Here is a 26913-nt window from a genome sequence, read left to right on the forward strand (position 1 = left end):
GACACAGGGAGGGCAGAGGCTGCCGCCATGATGACCCTGACGGGAGGCGAAACGCGTTCCGTCTGCAACCTGGGGACGCCCCTACGGGACACAGACCCGGAGCTCCCACTGGAGGAGGGACGGCGGCAAAGCAGCCCAGCCTCTAACTGGACCCCCGGGCCCCGTCTGAGAGGTGATGGCTGGGCTGGAACCGGGGCTGCAGCCCAGCAGACGCCAATGCAGCCCTTGGGCGAGATCTGGAGGGCACAGGCCGCATGGTCGCAGGCAGGGCCGCCCCACCCACTCCCTGAGGCCCACGCCACAGGTCAGACTTTCTGCTCCGGGTGGTGCCCATGGTCACGGGTGAGACCGAGGTCGAGGTCGGTGTGGCCTGAAGGAAGTGGAGGCAGAAAGAGAACGCGCGCCTGGGGCCTGGGAGCTCGAGCTCCAGGAGCAGGAGCCCGAGGGCCAGACCCAAGTCACGCAGGGGCCTCCCCTCGCCACGCTGCCCTTCCTTCCGCAGAGAAACCCTCGCCGTTACCATAGCAACTGAGGCACGAACCCGGACACTTTTCCCCATAAGATAACGTGACATGTGCTCATCATGGAAAAAAAGCCCACCTAGGCACAGCCCACCCCCAAATGTTTATGTCCCTCCTCTTCCTGGGCGGCTTTGGGATCGATTTATCTCCCCTTCTCTCCATAAATAAACAAATGAGCAAACAAACAGGCTGCACAGAAACCGGAGGACACGTGGGATTTGTTTTTGAAAAGCCAAGTGAGATGCGTCCCTTTTCTGAAAGGAAAAGGACGGAGGCTTTGAGGTAGAAGGGGACAGAGGAAGGAAGGGGGTGGCATGACCGGAGGCCGTGCGAGTCCTAGTGTGGAAACGTGGGTTCGAGGAGAAGCCGGTGGGGATCCACGGGGACCAAGGAGATCTGCTGAGCAAAGCTGCCTGTCCCCGGGACACGCGACTCCCCAGCACGAAACCGTCCAGGGCGCCCCCCGGGGCCCTGGCGCAGGAGGCAGAACAATGGCCACCCACTGACGTCCCCTCTTCAGCTGTGAGGTTCGCCACGCGACCCGACCCGGTGACTGACGGTGAAGGAAGAGGAAAGAATGCTGGTCTCCCCAGCAGTTCACACCTGCCGTGTGCAAACTCCGGTAAGAAGCTCCGCACATCATGGCATAAGACGGAGAGAAGAGGGGGTGCCCTTCACCCCGAGAGTGTCCTGTGAAAACAGTGACGTGGGCCGGGAAGCCAAGCGGCCCCGCAGCCAGGCTCAGACGAGCTCCGCGTCTGTCACCAAAACCTGTGGCTAAGGAGCCTGGTGGAGAACGAGCCCCGAAGGGGTCAGTTCCAGGTTGGGGGGGGGGGGGGACGGGGGGGGGTGGGGGGGGTGGCGGTGACCTTCGGCTTCTCAGGCGCCAGCCACTGAAAACCCTGCGTTTCAGGCAAGACATGAGCGGCGGGCCTTCCCCACCTGCACCAGCCCGCGGTTGAGAATCACCTCCTTTTCCTACGCCTGTTGTCCACAAACCACCGAGGCATCTCCGCTTGCAAGGTGACACCAGCGAGCACCAGTGACCGTCCCTCATCACGGCCCTGCTGAGCGTGTGGTGGGCACAGTCCACAGACTGCCCGAAGGGATGGAGACTGATCACGCCCATTCCACAGAAGCAGAAACTGAGGCCCAGGCAGGGGAACGGCTGGCCCAGATCCCAGTCGGCACCTGCAGGGAGCCCCCACCCCTTGGCCCGGCAACCCCTCTCCTGGAACCGAGCCTTCCTGGAGATAACACTCACAGGGAAACAATGACAAGCCACGTGAGAATTTGTGGAACTTTCGGCAGCTGCCGACTTTCTAAGACTCTCGGAGAAAACGCTCCGCTGGAGTATGACGTGCGCAAAAGCAGGGCCCGAGAGCCGTGCATGAATCACCCCGGAGACGGTGGGAGTGCGTGCTGGCTGGGCCCCCGCACCCGGGCAGGGAGGACACAGCCCCTCGCGGCCCCTCTGCAGCTGGGCGGGGGGAACACTTCTGTCTTTACGATAAACTCTCCATGATGACCATCGGTTACTCACAGAGAAAGGGATGTTCAGACTGCAGCCGCATAGAAGCCGCCGCAGAAAGGAGAGCGGACCTGGACAGCTGACAGGGTCCCTGTCGGGGGGCCCAGGTGGGTGCAGGGGAGCCTGACATGGAAGTGGCTGTGACAGGGCCTGACCGAGTCCTGCTTCCACAACGCCCACCAGAAACGCGGCCTCTGCGTCGCCGTGTGGCTGCGGGAGCCCTCAACCCCCAGGACCCCTACGTACCCGTTTATGGTCCTCCAGTTGCCTCAGGGGCGGACTCGGCTCAGCCTCCTGCTAAACACGCAGAAATCCCGTCTTAAGTGCCGGCGGGAGCCGCGGGGTCTTGGGCATCGGCCCCCAGCCCCGGGCGCCCGGGGGCTCACAGAGCCCAGATTCACACAGAGGACACTCTCTCCCGATGGACGTTAGCGCCCCGGCACGCGGGACAGCGCCTCGCCCGGCACCCACCCTGCTCTGTGGAAAACGAGCGACACACGGATGTTTGGCCAACACTTTTTTTTTGCAAAGCCGATGAAATGAAGTTCTACATTATGTATCTGTGCATAACGCAAACTCAACCGGGCAGGTCCCGCGGCTCAGACATGCACCCCCGCATGGCACATGCGTGAGAACATCCACAAGACACGCCAGCGGACACGGACACGGAGCGTGGCTCTCCCCGGCCCACCAGCGCCCGCATTTTCATCGACGGCGAGCAAGAGCGCGATGAGAATACGAGATGCTGCTGGTTAGGAAGCCGCACGTGGCTCCCCACTCCCGCTCTCACTTGGGGTTTCGGGAGGTTTCCTGGCAGCAGATTGGGAGCCTGGACCACATGCCCCCCAGGCTCCTCTGTGGCTCTGGGCGCCCTGAGTCCAGCCCCTCCCTTAGTGAGCGTGGTCAGCGGCAGGGCCGAGAGCATCTGAGACCCGGCTCTATGCGCAGCCCCTTCAGGCCCAGACTCGGGGTGCGCATCCTCCCTGCCCGGGACCCAGAGCCTGTTTCATGGCCGGACAGGGCTGCGTCCCAGGTCCCGAGGGAGCAGTGGAGGCTGCAGTGCTGGGTGCGGGCCTTCGGGCCTCGGGTGTAGCCCCAGCCCCTCGGGACCTTTTCCTACCCCGAGAGCCACCCCAGTTCCCGGCCAGGCCACAGACTGTCCCCCCCAAACCCCCGCTCCTGTCCGGACAGACACACGTCTCCATGACAACGCAGACACTCAGGACAACAGAGGAGCCCCCGCGCTGCCGGCCCGCAGACACAGGGAGGGGCCGGGGGTCGCACACACCTCTGTGGAGCTCTCGGGGTCCGGGGCCTGCGGCAGCTGGTCAGGGAGGAGAGAGCAGGTTAGTGAGGGCACGCGCCGGGCCACAGAGACGCCGGGCCACAGAGACACAGGGCCACAGAGACGCCAGGTCACAGAGACACGGGGTCACAGAGACGCCGGGCCACAGAGACACCGGGCCACAGAGACGCGGGGCCACAGAGACACCGAGACCTGAAGGACACGCACAGCGGCAAGGGGACAGTGAGGGGCCTGTGCCCACCAGGGGACGCAATTGAGGGGAGACCCTCTCCCTGTTACAGGGACCCGATCCTGCTGCCCTGGGCACCCCGGCCTGAGACCCTGAGACGGGGAAGCGTGTAAAACAGGGAGAGAAACAAAGCAGAGTCCCACCACCACGAAGAAAACGTCTTTAGTGGCCCAGGGGCGGAGCGTCGACCTAGGAACAGGGGGTCACAGTTCCATTCCCGGTCGGGGCACAGCCCTGGGTTGCGGGCTCAATCCCCAGTCGGGGGCGTGCAGGAGGCAGCTGATCCATGATTCTCTCCATCATTATTGATGTTTCTATCGCTCTCTCCCTCTCCTTTTCTCTCTTAAATTAATTAAAAAATTATATATATATATTTTAGAAAAGGTTCATCCACAGAGAGGAGGACAGAGAGAGTGCACACCACAGAGGCTCGGGCAGGAGGCGGGGTGGTGCTGACAGAAGGGGCTCGGGCAGCCCCCCCAGGGCCTAGCGCTGTCACCCCCACTCCCTGACAGGGCCTCCCCTGGGTGCAGGCATGTCCATGTCCTGTCCCCACCCAGTGCCTGTCTCGGAGGCTGAGGACCCGCTCCCCTGCGACATCTCTGGGGAGAAAGGCTGCTGTGGGCAGGGCTACCCCCAGCGGCCCCTCAGAACCCCCTGAACTCAGGTCCTGGCCCCAGAGAGGAGAGGGTGCCCCAGGGAAATCTGGGTCCTGGAGAAGGTGGGCGGGGCCAAAAGGGGGCGGGGCTGTAGGAAAGGCCATGCCCCTGTGAAGGCAGAGCTGGCAGCTGGGCCAGGAGCTGATGCCCCATGGGATGCTGGGCCCCACCAGGGCTCCTGAACCAGGCAGGTGGGGCCCTGCAAAGAGGCCACGGCTCAGGCTGTGAGGGAGGGACCTGGTCTCCTTAGAGGTGTTCCGGCGACAGGGCACCTCGGGGTAGGGGCAGGGGTTGGAAGCTGGGCACGGCTGTGAGACTCGGGGCTGTCAGTGCAGTTCAACCACCCTTTGGTGGTCAACCCCCAAGGTGGGAAAAAATGTTTTTGTTTTTAAAAAATGTTTTTATTGATTTCAGAGAGGAAGGGAAAGGGAGAGAGAGAGAGAAACGTCCATGATGAGAGAGAATCATTGACCGGCTGCCTCTTGCTCGCCCCACACTGGGGATCCAGCCCGCAATCCTGGCATGTGCCCTTGATGGGAATCGAACCTGGGACCCTTCAGTCCGCAGGCGGACGCTCTACCCACTGAGCCGCACCGGCCGGGGCTGAATTATCTTTCTTCTTTGAACATCTCACGGAGGATTTGGAGACAAGGATGGCAGTGTGCAGCTTCAGGGTCACTCTCTAAGCGGAAGGACTGCTTCACGCTGTCCACTCATGGGGCAGAAGGGAGACATCAGGGGGTTGTGCGACCGGCCCTCCTGCGGCCCTGAGCCACCTTGAGCTGCCCCAGGCTCTGGGCTCCTGCCCCCTGGCCTGGCTCAAGGAGATATTCATCAGGCTCCTTCCTGCTAAAACATTGCGTAATGCCTGCTGTATTGTCAGTAAACTTCATTTCATAACTCCTAACAGGCAAGTTCTCTAACTGTGACCGACTCAGACACACAACGCTTGCAGGCAGGGGACAGGCAAACACACCTGGCATATAATTTGGTAAAAAAAAAAAAACCACACGCAACAACCACCACCACCACCACCACCACCAGCCTTTCCCAATGCTGCCTCCGACGAGGACTTCTGCCCTGTTTCCTTGAGGGGAAGGTCACTATGGCAGCAAGTCGCAATTTTGAAAAGTATAATCACCTCAATAAGCTATGTCACATCAGACAACAGCTACATAAATCAGCACGTAATCCCCAAAGCAAGAGGGGATGTTTAGTAAATGAATGGAGTGACTTTCTCAGCACATTTTTATTATCAAAGTTAATTTTTTTTTACATGCAAGGTCATTCTCCGTGACCACACACTGAGGGGGAGCGCGTCGCCTCCTCCCACCTCAGGCCCAGCCCCAGGTGCTGCGCCCTCCATCCAGGATGTTGCCTGGCTTTGAACTTGGAAACCAACGATTGCCCTCTATGGCCACTCCACAGCTTGTCTTTGATTTCAAGTCTTCCCAGTGCTTTTAGACAATAGAGAACTCAATGCAACAGGAAACCCAGATTTCACATGGCTGGCTGTGAAACAGAAACTCAAAATGAGCCTCAAGCCACAGAACCCCGTGTCCTTCCCGGGGAGGCCGCCGGGCATCAGGACTGTGGTCCCTGAGAGCATGTAAGTCACCGAAGCGCTCACTTTCAACACATGACGTGCTGAACGTTTCACTGAGAGATGAGTTTCTGCTGTAAATGAAGGAGAGTATACCTTGTCTCACTCTTAGATAAGGAGGCCACGGACTTCCTGGTGTTACCATTTCTGGTGTATGATAACAGCAACCACTCATATCTATCCACCCACCACCCATCCCTGCATCCACCCACCCATCCATAGATGGACAGACTGATTGACCAATGGGCAAACACATGTCCATCCACCCGTTTACCAATCCATCTATCATCTATCTACCCGTCTATCTATTCATCCATTCCTCCATCCTTCCTTCCAAACATCCATCCACCATCCTTCTATCCTTCTATCCACCCACCTATCCATCTATCATCCATCCATCCATCCACCCAATATCAACCTATCCACCCACCTACCCCTCCCTCCCTTCACCCACCTATCCATCTACCTTTCAATCCATCCGTCTGTCCCTCCATCCATGTGTGCCATTGGCCAGCACAGACACGTAAACACCCTTTGTTTTCAACACGCATTCCTCTACCACCTCAGGGCTCCTGGAGTGTTCCCTCAAAATAAGCGCTCTCCCACCACGGACCATCCCCGCAGAAGGGCCGTGCCGTCTGCCTTACGGCCCAGTCGTCGGCACGTCAAAGGGAACTTCTCATCTCTAACCCTGGTCCGTCTCCAGGCCCTGCTCCCCACTCAGCACGCAGAGCAGGGAGCAGACGAGCCCAAAGGGGCTTGAAACCCGGGGCTGGGCTCGGAAAGCCCACGCCGGCAGCCCAGAGCCCTGCGAGAAAAACGGAGCTGAAACGCAAGTGACCTCGCTTGTCAGCAGAACCGTGCTCACCCCCACCCGCTAACTCAGTCCCTTTACACGGACATTGGTTTTAGAAACAAACTCAGCAGTCGAGTTACGTAGCTTCCCCTACACTGCCCAGAGCAAGTCCATGAGATGCAAATTCACTTAAATAAAACCCCACGTGTTCTCACTTGACTCAGTTACACAACCTCCGTCATTATGGAATAATCTAGCACGAGCGAGAGCGAGAGCGAGAGAGCGAGGGAGAGAGAGAGAGACTCCCAGGCCCTGCCCTCGCCCCTGCCGCCAGTGCCTAGCAGTAAACAGCCCGCTGCGTTCATTGGCCATCGCGCTGAAGGTCACACATCAGCATGAGCCTAAATTCCAGGAAAAAGACGCGCTTATGTAACTGCAGCCTGGATGCTGGCAGGTGCCCAGCCAGCCCCGCGCAGCCTGGGAAAGTAGGACAGCGCCGCGGGCCTCGGCGGCACGAGCGCGCCCCCTGCCGGCGCCCCTGAGCAACGCCGTGCCTCTCCGCCTGAACGTGACAGCGCCCAGTGGCTCCCAGAGAAGCTGAGGCGCGGGATGAGCTGCCACCCTCCACACGGGACCCAGCCCTCCGCGCGGGGCTGCAGCAAGCTTCTCTGTAGCGGGGCAGGAAGGCGGAGGTGCTGGCCGGCTCCAGGGGCCCCGGCGAGTTCTCGGTCCCAGGACGGCGATGCAGCGGGACCTCCCCTCAAAGGCACACAAGGGCAGCCGGTCCAGGGCCAGGGCACAAGCCGGGACACGTCCTTCTCCAAGACACACGCGTGGGCCGCGGCGGCTTCTGCTCTGGGTTGGGGCGCCTCCCCGGAGGCCGCCCGTCAGTCAGAGCAGCGCTGCACGGTTTAGAGACGTGGCCCGAGCGAACTCCTGAGCTCCCTGCTCCAAGATTCCCCCACGACATGCTCTGCGTACCCCCCTTCTCCCTCCCACGCTGCTCCTCAGGGTGGGGGCTCCCATCCAACACTGTCTGCACCACTGGCCGCCCTTCAGGAAACCACGAGCCCCAGAGCCGACACCGGTGTTGGGGCGCCACTCCCTCCAGGCCCCCTGCGCCGCGTCCGGAGTGGAACAGACTCCGAGTATCAAGGTCTCCAGGACGTCTTCAGCACCCACCGCTGTCCGGCACAGCCACGATGGGAAGGCTGATGGAAACGCTCCATCTTGATCTGTGTGGATACGTTGGCACGATGCAGCAAGCTGTCCACCCGTGAGCAGGACATCAATGCCCGCGGTTTCCGCCCCCCGCCCTCCCCTGCACCCTCCGCCCTCCCCTGCACCCTCCCAAGCTCCCCAAGGAGATGGCAAACCCAGGAGGTGGGGATGGAGACCCCCCTCTTTTTTTGCCGAAGACAGAAAGGAAGGGGACCTCCTCTCCTAGTTCCCAGGGAGATTTGTCCTGGAAGAGCTGGCAGGCCCCGCACCAGGCCCCTCCGCGCAGGGACCCTCCACTCGCCTGCCCACCTCTCTCCCAGGTGCCCCCGGCTTTGCACCCAGGGCCAAGGCCTTCCCCACAGGGACACCAGGTCACGAGGTGCCGCCCGAGGTCAGGGGCTGGTGTGCAAGTTTCTGCGGAGGCCTGCCTGTCCCCCCGACCCCCCCCCCCACCAGCGGGAACTGCACTGAGCTTGTGCACAGCCCCAGGCGGTGGCGGCCTCCCCAGTGCACACACCCCAGGAGCGGGGGGAGTTTCCAGAACAGCCCTTGGGTCAAAGGCGGCCAGGCCTGGGGACAGCGTCCGGGGCTGGGAGGGTTGCCAGGGGCAACAAGGGAGAGGGCTCCGCAGTTGCTTCCTCGGGGAATTTTTCAAAGAGCCCGAGGCGCTGCCAGGAGTCTTCCAGGAGTCTTCCTTCATAAACAGACAGGGCTCTGTTTCCTGGCGACAATTATAAACACACCTGTTCCCAGGGGCGGGCGCTCCCCAAGGGGGTGGTACCCCAGGCCCCGCCTTCCATCCTGAGCAGCAAACACATCGCGGCTCACTCCGTGCAAAGCAACAGGTTAGTAACACCCCCAGCTCCGACCAGGACAGCCGGCCTTTCCCGACGCAACGTGTACTGAAGCGAATAGAACCTCCACCTCCATCTTCAGAGGAAAAGTCCACGTCAGCGAGGCATTTCCGCTGCGAGGTGGAGGCGAGAGTGCGCAGGGGGCCGCGTGCTGCACGGCCTTCTGTGTTTCTCAGCTCCTGCTCGTCCGGAGGGCGTGGCCCCCTCCCCTGCTCCCCTGGGGCTCATGGAAGGGAAAGTCTGTGTCTGGAAGCCTCGTTTAGTGCCATTAATTGTGTGACCTGAGACCAGCGGCTTAACCTCTCTGAGCTCCATTCCGGAGGGAACGGCCCAGGTCAGAAGCCTCAGGTCGCCTTCGATGCTCACATCCGGGATGCAAACTCCCCTCTGGCGGTTGAGAAGCAGCCCTGTGCGTTTCTGAAACGCTGGCGGTGGACTGCAGAGTGAGCCACACATCCCACCCCCGGGAGGAGGCCTTCCCGGCGGGAACATCTGAGGGAGCGGACCAAAAAGTGACTTTTTGAAAGTCAAAATGTTCTCCCCGTGTGTTCGGTTCCAGCACAATAAACTCCCCCCATGATATCCGTGAACCCCCCAATGAACCTTTTCTAACACCACCTACAAAGCTCGTCCTAAAACATGGCGAGAAACCTGGACAGACATTCACAAAACAGAAAATGCACCAGCGGCCCCCAACTCCCAGACAGAACGACTGCTCATCGCGGGGCTCCGGGGTGAACCCGCCAGGGAAGCGGACCTGCCAGCGGAGCGCCAGGCACCAGACAACCCGCCAACCTCCTGGTCGCAGGGTGGCGCTTTCCTGCACCCGAGGCTGTGGGCGCCGGCGCCCCTGACCCACCGCAGGCCCACGGGCCACCTGGGGTTCGCTCTCTGGCAAAATTAAGTGTGAACCCCCCCCCCCCCCCGCTTTGCACTCAGCCCTTTCCAACATGGAGACCAAGAGGGCACTGGTTTCCAGAAACACATTCAAACTGTGCCCACGCAGGCACCAGCTTCCGCGTCTGCTGCTCTGCATGGAGACAAGCTCTGCGAGCTCCGGACAGGCTGCTGGCAGCGCCCACCCCGAGTGCAGGGGACACCCCAGGCAGGACGGACTCATCTCAGTGGGGAGCACCCCTAGCGAGACTAAGACAGGACCCCCAGGGACAATGACCCACCCGCGCACGGGCAATGCTAACACCACGGACACAGAGGACGGAGACTCGTTCCCACGAACATACACAGTCAGACACGAGGCGACAGAGACGGGACAGGCCACAGGGCATGGGGAACAGCAGCACGACATGGAAAAACAAGGAAATTAGACCTCGGCGTTCTCCAGTTCATCAATGGAAATGAGCTGGAAGAGAGAAGAGGGAGAGAAAAGGAGGAAACGTTAGGACAGGCAGAGCCAGCGAGGGCGTGAGACCGCCGCCAGCAGGTCTTAGCGCTGCTGCACAGAGTGAAGCCGTGTCAGAGGGCACCCTGGACGCCACCGCACCTCCCAGGAGGCTGTCCCCCGGGCAGGCAGCAACTCTCGGTCATGTGACCGGGGGCCCGGAACCCGCCTTTCCAGGTCTGCGTGGACGTGGCACTGCCCATTGCTGAGGGCAAGGGCTCTGTCCCCGCCGAGACCCACGGGCTGGGGGAAGAGGGCGGGAGAGAGCAGGGAGAAGGCGGGGGTCAGACCCACTCAGCTCAGGAGGAAAGGCTTTCTTCCCACTCATTTGCCATCCCGGATGGGGGGCTGCGGTCCTGACCCAGTTGGGGTGAATCCAAACTGGCTTCCACTTCGCCGAGCAACAGACCCACACGGTTGAGCCTTGCACAAGGCGGGTTTGAGCGGAGGCAAATGGGCATGTGCGTGGGCCCTCGCAGCTCGAGCCCGCGTTGTTCAGGGGGGCTGTACGCCCCAAGCCCAGACTCTAAATCCCGGGGCTGCTCCTAATTCAAGAAAACACTCGGCCGGAGGCGGTGCGTGCCAACTCGAGCGATATTAGTAACCATCCATTGGCATCGAGTCCGAGAAAGACCAAGAGCTGGTCACAGCACTGCCTGTTGCAGGACAGAGGGAGGACCTGAGGGATTATTATTAGGCTGCGCTAACATTTAGCAAATTTAGCTGCTGCTGAAATCATGGCGCCTGGAAACGCTCACACATGCGTGCCTTCTTCAGAGAGAAAAGCAGCGGGTGGCCGCCAGGGGCTGACGGTCTGCGTGAAAGGCAAACCCCAATGTTACCCAAGGACACGGCTCTGCAGTAATGAAATCGCTACCTCTGCTCAGAGGGAACCTGGGGCTTAAATCAACCCCCAGAGATCCTTTTACATTCACTCTTGGCCTCCGAGTTTCTTTCCAAAACTCTGCCCAGTATCTTAACAGCAGCTTAATGAACGCCCTGCAGCCGCCTGGGCGGAGCCAGCACACAGGGCAGCCACGCCCCTTCCCTGCAGGGTCCGGGGCTTGAGGATCCCCTAGGAGTCAGGGATCGCGTCTGAGTCTACGTCAGAGACCTGAGGCTGTGGGATGTTGTGTGTGTGCGTGTTTTTAAATATGTTTTTATCGACTTTGTTTTTAGAGACTCACACAGGTTCCTAGAAGGTCCTCCGCTGCACTCCCCGACGTCCCTACGGTATTTCCACTTTCACGGGAGGGATGCAGAGACTGGACAGAGCTGTCACCTGCCTCCAGCCTCTCTCTACCTGGGGGCCGGATTCCTCCTCCTGCTGGCAGAGGCCTGAGCGGGTGCCTCCTGAGCTCTCCGGGATCCCGACTCTCAGGGGCGCTCCCTCCCCTCCCCCTCACGCCCCGGCGGGCACCCTCGGGAGCTCTGTAACAGGGAGGGCCACAGCCCCTCAGGGCCCCGTGCCCACGTGCTCCCAGGTGGCACCAGCGGGCAGGGAACGGCAGCGAGGAGTGGCCCCAGGGACCCTGGCGGACTCGCCCGCCAGCCACAGGCTCCCCAGCTCCCCACGCCTCTCCCTCCAGGGGACAAGAAAGCGTAACCCCAACTGGAGCAGCCTCGGGAGCTGGGACACCCGCTTACTCTAAGGACCTTGGTCACAAAAGGAGCAGATATTCTAGAGAAAACTGTGGTCTCCACTGGATTTTTAAAATCCAGTTTTATGCCCCAAACGTGCAAGTATATTCACAGCTCGTTTAGGCTCCTCAGTGGACTCTGCTGTGTGATGGAGAGTGAATCTGTGCCACTAGAATCAAACTTTACAAACAGTTTTAAAGCCTCTTTAAGAAAAAGAAAGCCCTGGTGGAATAGGTGGTTCCTCGTTCCTGCCTGGAGCACCCCGGCTGTCACCCCCGCTCCAGGCCTCCTCTCCTCATTCCTGCCTGGCACTGCTCTTTGCGTCTATTCTGCGCATTTATTAACGCTTTCCTGGCTGGCTTCTCCCCAAACTCCCACTGAGCTCAGATACTGATGTCCTAGTCAGTCAGCACTCACTCCTCTTCTAACGGACACACTTCAAACGCGTGGTGACAGCGAAGGGCCTCGTGGTCTGGGGGCGGTGGAGGAAGGAGCGGAGGAAGGGGCACTGCTGTTCAGTTTTATTTCTTCTTCAAAGGCTCCCGCGGTAATGACAGGGGACTGACCGCCAGGTGAGACAGCCAGACGCCTGCAGCCTGTGCTGCTCGCCCCACCTGGCTGTCACCAGGGGACAGTTCCTGAACGTCATCACCTTTGAATGAAAACTGCTGTCATCTCAACGCAGGCCCAGGCCTGGGGGGGGGGGGGGGGGGGCACGGGACTATTCTCCGCACACTCTCTCTCCCTGCACAGCCTCTCCCTGCACAGCCTCTCCCCATACAGCCTCCCCCTGCACACCCTCTCCCTGCATAGCCTCTCCCTGCACATCTTCACTCCCCACACACCCTCTCCCTGCACAGCCTCTCCCTGCACACCCTCTCTCTGCATAGCCTCTCCCCATACACCCTCTCCCTGCACAGCCTCTCCCTGCACACCCTCTCCCTGCACAGCCTCTCCCTGCACACCCTCTCCCTGCACAGCCTCTCCCTGCACACCCTCTCCCTGCATAGCCTCTCCCCATACACCCTCTCCCTGCACAGCCTCTCCCTGCACACCCTCTCCCTGCATAGCCTCTCCCTGCACACCCTCTCCCTGCACAGCCTCTCCCTGCACACCCTCTCCCTGCATAGCCTCTCCCCATACACCCTCTCCCTGCACAGCCTCTCCCTGCACACCCTCTCCCTGCATAGCCTCTCCCTGCACAGCCTCTCCCTGCACACCCTCTCCCTGCATAGCCTCTCCCCATACACCCTCTCCCTGCACAGCCTCTCCCTGCACACCCTCTCCCTGCAAGCCTCTCCCTGCACACCCTCTCGCTGCACACCCTCGCTCCCCATGCACACTGTCACATCCCAGGCCTGCCCGTGTCACCACCTCCAGTAGAAACGGTGACGCGTTTGCCTGCCTGGGTTCCAGGCAGAACTGGGGGAGTTTGTTAACGCTCGGGAGGACCGTGCGACATCCCGGCAGGAGGCAGGTGAGCACAGCGTGCTCAGAGCAGAGCCCCCAGCCAGCACCTCACCTCCTGAGGCAGAAACGACACTGGCGTCCGCATTGGGAAGGTAAACAGATGGGAAATCTCATCACCGTTTCTCGACAACAACTTATGTGACCAGCGGCCTCTGAGCGAGAACTAGTTTTTCTGCTTTGAAAGGAGTCAGTCTCGTCTTTCAGCGGCTCCAGGGGCCGGAGGGAGACGCGGCTTTAAAAACAGTGAACCTCTCGGCCACGTCACCGGCCACGTCGCCGTGCCGGAACGGGGGTGGCTTCCTACCCTCCACCTGGGTTTCCCAGGACGCCTGGCTCTAAGGTGGCACGCGAGGCGGTACCTTCTCGCCGTAGCCGCGGTCCTTGGTCATCATCTCCCGCAGCGTCTGCAGGACCTTAATGCACAGCTTCTCCTCGTTCTCCTCCAGCAGCTGTTTGGTGTGTTTTATCAGCCTGAGGGAGGGGGGAGCCGCACGTTACATCCCTGCAAGGACCTTCCAGTAACAAAACACAGATCCCGGCCACTTACGGGGACTCCTCAATTCCTGAGCAAACCCTGACCAAGGGCTCCCTGCGAACAGTCAGCGACGGTGTCTCAATGGCGCCACCTGCTGGTCGGTGACAGCAGACACACGCTACCCCGCTGAGCCTGACCTCACAGAGAAAGGAGGAGCGGTCCCCCCATCTACTGCTTATCCACTGAGGGCTGCCAGTCACGTGGCTAAAATACGCCGGCAGAGCCCAAGACCTCATGACGCCAATGGCTGGGCCAGCACACGCTGTCCCCTTGTCCTTGGGAAGACTCAGAAAGGCAAAGTCCAGGGCCCAGCCCACGGTCAAGTTCAGCAAACGGCCTGGGACAGCTCTTTGTTTTTGCTGAGGCCCCACAGCACAAACAAAGAAACTACGAGGTTTTAGGGAGGCTGTGAGGCCCCACAGGCCTGGAGAGTCTCGAGGGCAGGACGGGGGAGACCTTTTTGGGTCCATGTCGCAGCCCACAGGAGGCGCTGTCGGTCCTTGCTGAGTGGAAGAAGCATGAACGGGGCGTGCAGTTAGAAGGAGGCATTCTCACCCTGGCTGCTTTGGCTCAGGGGATAGAACGTCAGCCCGCAGACTGAAGGGTCCTGGGTTCGATTCCAGACAAGGGCACGTACCTCAATTTCAGGCGTGCGGGAGGTAACCCATCAGTGTCTCTCTCTCATATCAATGTTTCTCTCTCTCTCTCTGTCTCTCCCTCTCCTTTCCACTCTAAAAATCAAAATCAATGGAAAAACATCCTCTGGTGAGGATTACCAAAAAAAAAGAAGAAGAAGAAGAAAAAAGGGAGACATTTTGCCCAAACCACAGTAAACCCACACGCTGGGACGGTGGGGCAGAGCCGTGACCTGGCGCTCAGCAAAGCTGAAAACCAGGCCAGCATTTCCTTCCTCGGGAGCCACTGCTGGGTCTGGTCCCCGGGCCCCGAGACTGACCCCTGACCCCGGGGAGGGCCGCTCACTTGCAGATGAAGCCCCCGCTCTCGCACTTCCTCCGGGCGTCCGTGTTCTCCGGGAAGAGCAGCTCCGGCCGGTGCAGCACGTCCACCAGCACCGACAGCTCAGCCTGCACCAGCGGCCGCAGCCGGTCCTCCAGCGCCGAGACGATGTCCTGGGAGGGAGCAGCGCGGTGAGCGGGGCGGGCGGGAGGGCGTGCGCACACCTCTCACCTCCACACGCCCAGACACTCGCCGGGTTAGAGGGACCGACACACGCCACTCGCCGCTGCCCTACGGTTGCCTGACGCCATCAGCCCCGGGCAGAAGGCAAAGCACACACAGGCCCACTCCCACCCGCCTCCTTTCCAGACGGGCTCTACGCTCCTCGAGGGATCGTCCCACCGATGTTAAAACTGGACACGAGATACGTTCGACCGGCCACGTGGGACGATGTCCACAATGTGAGCAGGACAAAGGGTCGCACGGGGGCGTGGAGTCTACGGTCCAGCTTTTATAAACGTCAACTCTAAAGGGTACGCGCCACCCACTATTCAGACATCATGGGCCCTGGCTGGTGTGGCTCAGTGGGTAGAGCGTCGGCCTGCGAACCGAAGGGTCCCGGGACCGATTCTGGTCCAGGGCACGTACCTCGGCTGCAGGCTCCTCCCCAGCCCAGGCCCTGGTTGGGGCACATGCAGGAGGCAACCAAACACTGTGTTTCTCTCACATCGATGTTTCTCTCCGTCTCTCCCTCTCTCTTCCACTCTCCCTAAAATTCAACGGAAAAATACCCTCGGGTGAGGATTAAAATAATAATAATAAATATTTTTTTTTAAAAAGACATCACGGTGGCCTTGGTGGTGGGATTTTGGGAGCTGCTGATTTTCTCCTCTGTATTGGCATTGAGTCCTGTCCAATTGCTTTCAATGAGCATGAATTATTCATGGACTAAAAAGTCATACAGAAATGAGAACACAAATGAATGAACATGCGGTATCAACATGCTAAGTACATGTACCCTGATAGCATGATGGTCTTCAAATGCAAAACACACAGCTGCAGGAGAGGAAAACAGAGAGAAGTTGAAAGAGCAGCAAAACCAACGCAACAAACACCGTCTAAAGGCAAATGGCAGGAAACACATGAGAAATTATCTCCCAAAGATGCTGCCGCTGGCCGATGGCTCGGTGTCGAGACCCTCGCTGGAGCCATCCTGGCTCAGACGGGCCGGGCAGAACACGGCATGCTGGGTAACACAGGAGGAGACAGAGAACCAAGGAGACTCACATGGGAAAGGCCACTGACCTCGCGTTCGCCCCAACCGGGGCCCAAATTTCATAGGTCGTGGTCAACGAAAAATCGATGGGTCTTTTGCCCAGAAACTAAACCTAAAATATGTGGATATAACTTTATCTTATGTTTGACAACATTTATAATCACTCGATAGTATTTAGAATGCATGAATGAATCAAACTAATTCCTGCGGGTGGGGGGCGGGAATTTCCCCAGTGGGATGGCAACATTCCTTAATTCCTATCAATTCTCCCGCACAGTCAAAAAAAGAGGGTCGCTGTTGCGAATCCTCTGAGGGTTTCATCAGTTTCCCGGAGAGGTTCCTCGGATCCGATCAGTGCTGGTGCTAACTCACAAACCTCCACTCGTCGACAGCACAGATGGGATTGGATGGCGCTTCGACACCGTGCGCATGAAACCCGCCTCTTTGCCAGGTCTGGACCCGACACGGCAGCCGATTCGCACTGTATCGTCCAATGTATGACATCCGACAATAGGAGAGACCGACAGACAAAGACGGCGAAGCGATGGCAGGGAGAGGGCCAGGGTTAGGCGAGGGGCGTCTGCATGGGGTTAATCACACAAGCGTTGGGCCTGCGAGTGACTGTCCTCCCTTCCCGACCACCTCCGCTGTCCCGGGCGGTCTCCTAACGCCAGGGACTCAGACAAGAACGCAGTCGACGCTGAGGACCCGTTAGCCCCTGGCCACGTCTTCCTAACAAGCAGCACCTGCCCTTCTGAGTTTTATTTTTCTCTCCAAGAACATGCTTACTGTTCCCTCCTCAGAGGCGCACGGTCCCCAGGCTTCGGAAAGAAACCTGCAAACCTACGAGCAGCCTTTAAAGACCGAGACTGTGGGGAGCTCTCCCCTCGTCGGCAGCTCCCCTCCTGGTTGCCCGTCTGTCCGTGGGCCTCGCACTGCGCTCACTGCACCGCCTCCCCCTCCGCCCGCCTGGGCCTTCCTCTGGCTCCAGAAGCACAGCTGGGTGCGGGCCGCCCCGCCAGGCAGGCTGGCTTCCCGCCGGCATTACCTGCAGCCTCTCGATGATGTTGCGGTAGTCCCTGGAGGCGGCCAGCACCGAGTCCCGGCGCGCCGCGTTGCGGGCGGACAGCCGCCAGTTCAGGGCCGTCTTCTGCACGATGTTGTGGGACTTGAGGAAGAGGTTGTTCACCTGGCTGTCCAGGTCCACGGGGATGGCTATGGCCCGGCTCTTGGCTGCGGAGAAGGCGGCGCGTGAGCCTGCGGCCGTCGCGGGAGACGCCCGAGACGGACGGACCGCCCTCGCCCCCGCAGAGGCTCCGTGTGCACACGCGCCAGCTCGCGGACACCCAGTGTGAACGGGAGCTCAGCAGGCTGCCACCCTGGGGGGAGGCTCCCAACGTGAGTGAGTTGGGGGGGCAGCTCTGAGGGTGTTAAATGCTCTGGGGTGGCGGGGGGGTGGGGGGGGGGAAGAGATCAACCGAAGGCCTTGTCTGCATAGATGCATAAGCCTGGACACACAGTGTGGTCAAGGCCTGGGGCGGGGGGCGGGGCGGGCTAGAAAGGTCAATGGGGAAACAGGATGTCTGTAATACTTTCAACAATGAAGACGTTTTTAAAAAATGCTTGAGGCCACAAAGTTCGGCAAGTCCAAGTGCAATGGGTTTCGGCCCCAATATTGTGAGAATTATCAAGACAGGACACTCGTTTGGCCGATGCATTGTTTTCCCACTCACCCCCGAGAGGCTAAAGGGACAGGGCACCCTGCTCCCCAAAGGGTGCTCCTGGGGCATCATGTTTCCACGGGCTACGTGGACACCAGTGACTTCCTGTGAGGGACCTCCCAGGCCCTGAGTAAGCTCACAGCACTGGACGTGCTGAGAGCCGCACAGCCTAACAGGGAAGCTCGTTCTCCAAGCCCGTGTTTCTCGGGGAGAGACCGGCTTCTGGCTCTGGGAGCTGCGGCCTGGACGGTGAGGGCGGATTAGGAACGGGAGCCTCGCTCCAGGCCGGGCTCTGCTCGGAGCCGCCGAAAAGACGGGGCAGCGGGGGCTTCCCTCACGGCGAGACGTGGGGCCCGACCGAGTCTTACCCACGTCGGAGAGCACGCGGATGCAGCCCTCCACTGAGGCCTTCTGGCCGGGCGCCAGCCAGTTGCAGTGGTAGACGCGGAACACGCCCTGCAGCAGCTGCACGAAGACCGGCTGGCGGGTCTGGAAGGGGAGAGACGTGGGGTGTTTGTTTGTGGATGGGAAATGGACCTGGCAGTGCACCTGGGTTCACCAGCCCGCCCGCCGGGGTGGAGGGGTGCCGACGAGGACCCAGCCGAGCGTTTCAGGGCAGGGCACAGACTCGATGATGCCCAACCACGTCTGACCACAAAGGAGTGTAGGACCTGAAGCCTGGAAACAGGTGTTTCTGTCCAGGTACCAACTGCTGTGTGACATGAAGCCAGTGACTTGACCTCTCTGAGCCTCGGCTCTGCCCGAGGTAGCAAAGAAGCAGACTGAGGCAGACTGACCCCAAGGTTCTCTCCAGACATTATATCCTGAGTAGAAGCTATACTTTTAAGCAGCAAAAACAGACTGAGAAGTGGGTCTCACCTAGAATGCTCCCTACTTCTTCCTTCCTTCCTTCCTTCCTTTCTTTTTTTGTTAAGAACAGTTTACTGGCTTTTAGAGAGCAAGGAAGGGAGAAGAGAGAAGCATCAATGTGAGAGAGAAACGTGGATCAGCTATTTCTCTTCTGGCCCCTGGAGACCGAGTCCCTGCCCTCCTGCCACAGGCTGTGCGATGGGCTTGTGGGAACCCCCCCAGAGATGGAGAGAGACATGGTTATGAAAACAAGAGCCATTTCTCCAAGTGCATGAATCAAGGACACATCTCCCGGCTACACGGACTCAAGGCTCTGAAACCACCGGGGCACTGAGCCGCGTATGCAGGGCTGCCCCCTGCACCCCCAGCGCCACGGGGCTCACGGACGGTGCCCTGGAGCCCTGCAGCACAGGGGCCCTGCTGAGTGCTGAGCCCTGAGCTCCGTCCCCCGAGCCTGCACCGCCTCCCATGAGCTCCAGGCTCACCCAGCAGCTAAAACAGAGACTCCATGGAATTTTAAAAAGTGTTGGTAACAGGCTAGCACCTAATTGCTTCTCTTCCTAAGATTGGAGGGAAGGGCAGACAAGGTTAGAGGGAAAAGAGGGTTTTTTAAGGAGAAGACAACCACCAATGTAACCATCTGGTACGGAGAACACTCTCAGGCACTTCTGACCCCGGGCTCCTGCACAAGCTGCTCTCCCAGGGAAAGGGGGCAGCATTCCGGTGGTGTAGACCTCCCGCAAAGCCTTCCGCAGCACCTCCCCCAGTGCCAACCTCAGCAAGCCCTGCTCAGGCCCATCAACACCCCCTCTCCCCCTACCTGCAGCCCCTCCCCACCTGCAGCCCCTCCCCCTACCTGCAGCCCCTCCCCCCTACCTGCAGCCCCTCCCCCTACCTGCAGCCCCTCCCCCTACCTGCAGCCTCTCCCCCTACCTGCAGCCCCTCCCCACCTGCAGCCCCTCCCCCCTACCTGCAGCCTCTCCCCCTACCTGCAGCCCCTCCCCACCTGCAGCCCCTCCCCCTACCTGCAGCCCCTCCCCCTACCTGCAGCCTCTCCCCCTACCTGCAGCCCCTCCCCCCACCTGCAGCCCCTCCCCCTACCTGCAGGGTGGTGCTCTGGTCTGAGAAGGGGGAGCTGAAGAACGTGGTCACGATGCTCATGACGATCTCGGTCACGTACTTCTCCAGGATGGAGTCCGCGTGCCGCCGGTCACTCGTGTTGTTGCAGGCCTGCGGGAAGGCCGCACGCCTTAGACACACGCCCAGGCAGGCCTGCACACAGCCCCGGGCCGCTCCTGCCCACCCTCACACGCAGGGCAGGCCTGCAGGTCGGGTCAGGGTCTCTCCCCGAGGGAAAGCCGTGGTAGGAAACTCCGAGCCCTGACCCTGATTTAAAGGAACAGGAGGCCTCAATTCCAGTCTGGCTCCCAGCCTGCGGGATCCAAGGGCCAGGAACCCGAGGTGAAATGCACACACGGCTGTGACATCAACGCTCCAGCTCGGGGAGGGGCCCGAGGAGGGACGTGTTGTCAAGGGCGAGGACACCTATAATCCGATCTACTACGTCCCGGGGTCCCTTCACGTCACCCCACCCTGGTGGAACCAGAACCGGAAATGACCTGCCGGCCCTGCAGCTTGGCCAGTAAAACCGAGTCTCGCCGAGAGTAAAAGGGGGAGACGAGACGTCTGGAAACAGAATAGCCACGTCTGCCGCCCGTGCCACGGATTAGTGGGTGGACATCGTGAGACTGTTTTCCTTATGTCTACACAGGCGTGCCGGACAGGGACAGGGACGGACGGACACACAGACACACTCACGCACACACACAGGTGCACACGCACACACACACACACACACACACACTCTGTCTACACAGGCGTGCCGGACAGGGACAGGGACAGACAGACACACGGACAGACACACGTGCACACACACACTCGTGCACGTTAGCTCGGCCGCCCCGGCACCAGGAAGCTCACCCTGCAGATGTCCACGAGGAAATTCTCGAACAGCTTCCACATGTGGTTGCTGGTGTAGATCTCCTTCATCTCCACCTCGGTGTCCACGTAGCAGTGGTTCAGGAAGTTGATGTAGGCGATCTTGACCTGGGCGGACACAGGCTTTGGTGAATGGACACTCGGCGCCGGGGACTCGATCGCCGCCCCATCTTAACAGTGAGAACGACCCGGACAATTCCATTTCCCGCCGGATGTCATTCCCTTGGTTTTTTTTATATTGAAAATTCACATTTAGGAAATTTAAAAACACAGAGATTTTGGAAGAGAATAATGTTGTGAATCCTCACCTGAGGACATTTTATCATAGATTTTTAGAGAGACTGGAAGGGGGGAAAGGGAAGGGGGAAAGGGAAGGGGGGGTAGTGAGGGGAAGAGAGAGGGAGAGAGAGAGAGAGAGAGACATCGATGGGAGAAGGACACATGGATTGGTTGCCTCCCTCTCACACCCCACCTGGGGCTGGGAATCAAACCTGAGATCCTTCCGGGCCAACGCTCTAACCACTGAGCAACACTGGCCAGGGCTATTCCTATTTTATAATCTGTTGCTCATTGTTTTCGTAACACAACCGTTCCTTTCACAGGATAAACATACGGGTCAGGCTTACGTCCATAGGAACCGAACCTTAACCCACTCCCAACGCATTTCTGAGACGTTCGTTCGGATCCAACCCTCTACTCACAGGCTGCGTGACTGGCCCCTCTGAGCGGAAGCACCACTGGGTCTCCGCGTCTCAAGCTCCCCTACGTTCCTTGTTCCTTTGGCCCCAAATCAGCACTCGAGCAAACGCCGTTTCAGCCCACGGAAACCTCGCAGCGAATGAGCGGCCGGCCCCCCGAGACGGCGAGGCCCCCGGGCCAGCCCTGGCGCCGCGCAGGCCGCTCACCTCGGGGATGCAGTCCTCGTGGGTCACCACGCGCACGATGTCGTCCAGCGGCAGCAGGGAGTTGCACTTGATCTCGGTGTAGACGTTCTTGCCCTCGGTGCACACGGCCAGCAGCTCCACCAGGTGGATGTGGTACATGAGCGGGCTGTTCTCGTCCATGCGGTCCCGCTCCGACCGCATCATCTGGATCAGCGTCTGGAAGGAGGCCCGGTCGTTGTAGAACACGAGCACGTCCTCGCCGGAGTTCACCAGCTGCAGGGACACAGGGCGTTCGCGTCACCGGCGCAGGGGCGGGCGGCATGAAAAGCACATCTCTTCTCGCCCGGCCGCCTGGCTCCGTGGGAGAGCGTCGCCCTATGAGCCAGGAGGTCACGGTTCGATTCCCGGGCAGGGCCCATGTCCAAGTCGTGGGCTCCATCGCCATGCGGGGCGGGCAGGAGGCGGCCGTTCGATGATTCTCTCTCACATCGAAGTGTCTCTCTCTCTTTCTTCCTTCCTCTCTAAAAAAATCTTTAAAAAATCAGACTGGACTCTTGCTTATGTCTGCAGTTTAAGTTCACAATGTGAGAACACACACACACACACACACACACACCCACAATACACGGGCGCACACGCACATGAGCAATTACTTTTGTGCCTCACATGGCTCCAGGAGAGGGTCCAGTTCCAAGTACAAGATTAACTAACTTAACGTTCTAGGGAGCACAGGAGAGGCAGGGGAGGCGGTCACCTCGGCCATGACCATGTCCTGGCACTTCTTGATGAACTTCCCCTCGGCCTTGACGATGGTCTGCAGGAACTTGATGTACTGCACGTTGCGGCCGTGCGTCTCGATGCAGTGCACGAAGTGCTGGACCACCCGCTCGTTGATCTCGCTGCAGAGCTGGAAGTTGTTCATGAAGATGTGCTGCATGGTCACCGCCTCCAGGATCTGGCAGGGGAGGGTGCGGGGAGGGGCGCGTCAGTGGCGGGACAAGCAGAGTCCGCCCACACAGAGACCGTCTGCCCTCGAAGGTCTCTCTCCAGTCCCGCTCCTGCACTGCCGTCCTTCTTCCTAAACCTTTCAGCCATCAGGAGCATGCCGAGAGCTAAAGTCAGGCGTGCTCGGCTGCAGGGGTCACCAAGGGACACCGGCGCCCCGACCAGAAATGGAATAGCCCCTAAAGGATGCCCCGCCCCCCCAATTTCACCACGATTTGGACTTCTACAACTATAGCTTCGTTTAGCCTGTTCTTTTTTCTTTTTTAAAATATATTTTCATTGATTTCAGAGAGGAAGGGAGAGGGAGAGGGAGAGAGAGAGAAACATCAATGATGAGAATCATTGATCGATTGCCTCCTGCATGCCCCACACTGGGGATGGAGCCTGCAACTGGGCATGTGCCCTGACCAGGAATCAACCGTGACCTCCTGGTTCATAGGTCAATGCTCAACCACTGAGCCATGCCTGCGGGCCGTTTGGCCTATTCTTGACCCTCATGCATTCTTGTCCTTCTGGCTTCTTTTGTTGCAGATTACATTTGTGATGCTGTCATCCATGCTGGTCTGTCCCCTGTCACTGCTCTGGCCGATTCACTGTCACAATGTAGTTATTTATTCCATTGCTGGTGGGCACTTGGGGAAGTGTCCGGTTTTAATGATGAGCCGTGACACTGTCCTCACTACACATATGAACAGGGCTGCTCTGAACACTCTCGAACGTGTCTTCCATTGCTGTGGGGTTTAGGCCCACGAGTGGAATTGCTGGGGTGCAGGGATCCAATATGTGTGGCTTTAGGAGACACGTCCAAACAGCTTCCAAAAGATGTCAGCAATTCACGTGCTGTGTTATGGCTGCTCCAGATCCCCCTTAACACTCGGCATTGTCCGTTTTTCTCATTTCAGTCTGATCTTTCTTCATTTGCATTTCTCTGAAGACCCACCCATGGGAGCGCCCAGTCATATTCCTCGGCTGCGTGGATGTCTCTGCTACGAGGGTCTCGTTTTAACGGGTTTTGCTCATTTTAAAGGGGGGTTGTCGGTTTTCTTCCTCATTGACTTTTCTGTTTGTCACACATTCTGGACATGAATTCTTTCCTGGACGTACGCATTGCCGTGTCTCCTCTGGCTCCTGGCTTGCCTCGGATGCTCCTGGCGGTGTCACTTACTAAACAGACATTCTTGAAGAGGCCCACTTGTCAACGACTTCTTTTACGGTTAGAGCTTTCAGCAGACTGCGTAAGAAACTGCACATCCACACGGTCATGAAGATGCCTGCATGTTGTCTTCTGGCTTTACTCTCTTTTTACCCAGACTTACTACTGAGTTACGGAGTGCTGTTTGGGGTGAGGTCTAGGGGCTCTCAACTTCTTACCTTTTGCCTTTTCTTTCTCTGAACATGACAAAGAGGGAGTATTGCCCTTCACCCAGGAATCCTTTCCCTGCAGAGCTCTAGCGGTGCTAAGTGATTGCGTGCATGTGTGTGCATATGTGTGAATGTGTGTGCGCACAGGTGTGCCTCTGCGTGTGCACATACAGGGATGTCCGTTGTAATGCTGTTTGCAAAACCAACAGCTAGGCATTGCCTAACTGTCCGTCACCCTGAGAACGGTTTTAAGACAGCTCACAGCCATTCAACGGGGTGCCGTGTAGCCACCAAATGGAACAAGGAAAACATGTAACTGACTTGCAAACACAGCCATGGTGTCTTAAGTGAAAGAGCAAAATGCAAAACGTGTAGAGCGCGCCCATTTTTCTTTAAAAACTGCAAAATATGTATTTGATATATTTGAAAAACATATTTCACCAGCTAAACTGTTACATAGCTATGCTGCAGGTGAATTATTCTGCATTTGTAAGAACACAGACAACTTGCGCTGCCTTGGGAGGGGGGCTGGAGAGAGGCAGCACCTCTGTGGCCAAAGTGAGGTTAGATGAGGGATATTATTAAAAATATCTGGCCTGGCCTGTGTGGCTCAGTGGTTGAGTGTTGACCTATGAGCCAGGAGGTCATGGTTCAATTCCTGATCAGGGCACATGCCCGGGCTGTGGGCTTGGTCCCCAGTAGCGGGTGTGCAGGAGGCAGCCAATCACTGATTCTCTCTCATCACTGATGTTTCTCTCTCTCTGCCTTCCTGTCTGAAATCAATAAACATATATTTAAAAATATATATGAACACATCTCACCTTGGCCCCTCCCCCTTCTCCTCCTTCCCCTTCCCTCTCCTCACAAAGATGGAGAGATTTATGTCCTCGTAAGAGCAGATCACATTGTTCCCCGGAAATGAGTGTTGCATTGGTGGTCCGAGTCTCCGCGGCCACACAAGGAAGCACAGCCGCCCCCGGCCCGCCTCCCGCCGCAGCCGCCGTCTCACCCCCGGGTTGAGGAACAGGTTTATGTGCTTGTGCAGCAGGGCCTGGTTCTGCTGGTTGCCCGCGCAGAAGTTCTGCAGGAACTCGTGCGCCAGCCGCATGATCTCCTGCATCTTGGTGTCCTCGGCCTGTGTGGGGGGGGCAGGTGAAAACGGGCTGAACTCAGGCTGCGCAGTGGACGAGGGAGGTCTTGCGCACAGACAGCCCTCATCTCAGGCCAGGAGGCCAGGGCCCAGGCCACGCCTGCCACCGACGCCCCTGGCTCTGGAGGCAGCACTGGGGCCCCCCTGTGAGAGCCCGGCTGCTGCCCTGCTTGCCCCGGAGAGCGGCCAGCCCGGCCCCCATTCTCCCACTAGCCTCGGGCAGCAGCAAAGATTTCAATGGGGAAAAGCCAGCCCAGAGGGGCCACAGAGAGAAGGCCTCCAGGTCCGTTTGCAGCCAGGCCAGCCCCTGTGAGGATGGGGGGTGGGGGCGGAGGGGCCCCTGTGAGGACGGCGGGCGAGGGCCGGGCTGACCTTCTCGTAGGGGATCTGCAGCAGCTCCAGCACCACGGCGTGCGCGCTCATGTTCCTGAGCAGCCGCTGCTGCTGCTTCCGGCTCTTGCGCACGGACGCGCCCTCCTGCACGCACAGCCTGCTGAGCCGGATCAGGATCTGGGGAGACAGAGGCGGCGGCGGCTCAGTTCCCAGGGCTGCGTGCGGTGCGGTGGCCACGGCCGGACCCGGTGCTGCTCGCCTGCGATTTGCTGAGACCAAGATCGTAAAAGCATCCTCACCCCTCACCCCTCACCCCTCCCCCCTCCCCCCCAGGACCTGACTAGGTGAGTGACACGGGCATCATTTCACCCGTCCATCACTCATCGCGTTGTGCGTGTTAAGGACATTACAAGTTGGTCGTTTTTACCTCAATGAAGCTGGAGACAATTAAAAAAAAATGAACCCCCTCAGAAAACTGGACTGCAGGGGTGGAGGGAAGGGGCGGGGGGCAGGGAGGCCAAAGGGATCCCAGTGCATTAGAACCCTCACGGGGGGGGGGGGGGGGGGGGGGGGACGCCTCCACCAGGCGGTGCCCCTGTGGGCGGCATCAAACTGAAGCTACTTTGGCTGAGGACGGGTCCTCCCAGAATCACCAGGGGACGGCGGCTTCCACAGCTGGGGGGCAGCTCAGAGGGCTCTCTCTCTCTTTTATACGTGTGTGTGTTTTTAAATATATATTTTTATTGATTTCAGACAGGGAGAGGGAGAGGGAGAGGGAGAGGGAGAGGGAGAGGGAGAGGATCGCTGACCGGCCGCCTCCTGCACGCCCGCCCTGGGGCCGGCACTTACCTCCTTGACGACCCTGTAGTTGTAGCTGCTCGTGCTCTCGTGCTTCGGGGCCTTGTTGTTCCCCTCCTAGGGCCAGAGGGGGCGTGAGTGCTTCCAGCAACCTTGGCGCCTGCACGTTCGCAGGGCCGGCACCCCGACAGGGGCTGCAGCGTCTCCCTGTCCTGCTGGGCTCCTGCCCGTCATTCGCCGCCCGCACTCCCCTCTGCCTGTCGTCACTTCGCTGACGTGGGAGGTGGCGGCCACACAGCGGGGAGAATGGCCCTGTCCCAAGGTTTGAAAGGGGAACCTGGGCTCCTGCACTCGGTCCCAGGAGACCGGCGACCGGGGGCTGGACTGTCTGCACCTATTTCTTAGGGAAGCCCACAGTCTGCACTTCCACCGCAGCCAGAGGAGGGGGGCCTGCTTCGAGGGGCCCATCCACCTCCCTCAGGGGCGCTACGGGCTCCACCCACCTCCGCCTTCTTGTGCTCGTTTTCCCCAGACACGCCGTCCATGGCCTCGTCGGGGCCCTGCCCCTTGTACACCCAGAGCTCGGACTTCTCCACGATGGACCTCAGCTGGTCCAGGTCCTGCTTGATCTGCTTGTAGTTGTCCACATCCTGACTGGTGACCAGCAGTTGAACCTGGACGGATGCAACCCATTAGTGGCAACAGTGGATCGCACACATGCACATGCACACACATGCGTGCATGCATGCATGCAGGTCACACACCCAATACACAAACACCGGTGTACACACTCA

The 26913-nt window shown here is 59.3% G+C and overlaps 1 protein-coding gene across 7 annotated transcripts in view; it reads right to left on the bottom strand.

Moving 5' to 3' along the window:
• The window catches only part of ITPR1 (inositol 1,4,5-trisphosphate receptor type 1), a 169996-nt gene that overhangs the window by 49039 nt on the left and 94044 nt on the right, over positions 1 to 26913 (bottom strand). For 3 of the 7 annotated variants that reach the window (XM_070391395.1, XM_070391397.1, XM_070391394.1), the window contains 15 exons: positions 26623 to 26793; positions 26171 to 26236; positions 25361 to 25498; positions 24848 to 24973; positions 22226 to 22426; positions 21493 to 21744; positions 20570 to 20695; positions 19691 to 19819; positions 18088 to 18208; positions 17047 to 17231; positions 14747 to 14895; positions 13590 to 13701; positions 10048 to 10080; positions 3341 to 3376; positions 2299 to 2349 (listed from right to left, as the gene is read on the bottom strand). In XM_070391395.1, coding sequence (XP_070247496.1) covers positions 2299 to 2349; positions 3341 to 3376; positions 10048 to 10080; positions 13590 to 13701; positions 14747 to 14895; positions 17047 to 17231; positions 18088 to 18208; positions 19691 to 19819; positions 20570 to 20695; positions 21493 to 21744; positions 22226 to 22426; positions 24848 to 24973; positions 25361 to 25498; positions 26171 to 26236; positions 26623 to 26793 — 1896 coding nt within the window. The remainder of the gene's footprint in view (positions 1 to 2298; positions 2350 to 3340; positions 3377 to 10047; positions 10081 to 13589; positions 13702 to 14746; positions 14896 to 17046; positions 17232 to 18087; positions 18209 to 19690; positions 19820 to 20569; positions 20696 to 21492; positions 21745 to 22225; positions 22427 to 24847; positions 24974 to 25360; positions 25499 to 26170; positions 26237 to 26622; positions 26794 to 26913) is intronic. The other 4 variants (XM_070391398.1, XM_070391396.1, XM_070391401.1 and 1 more) reach the window with 2 other exon arrangements.

This window comes from Myotis yumanensis, unplaced genomic scaffold (genome assembly GCF_028538775.1).
Source record: "Myotis yumanensis isolate MYYU_CA2020_CCGP unplaced genomic scaffold, mMyoYum1.0.hap1 SCAF_14, whole genome shotgun sequence".
In the NCBI taxonomy this organism is placed as follows: Eukaryota; Metazoa; Chordata; class Mammalia; order Chiroptera; family Vespertilionidae; genus Myotis; species Myotis yumanensis.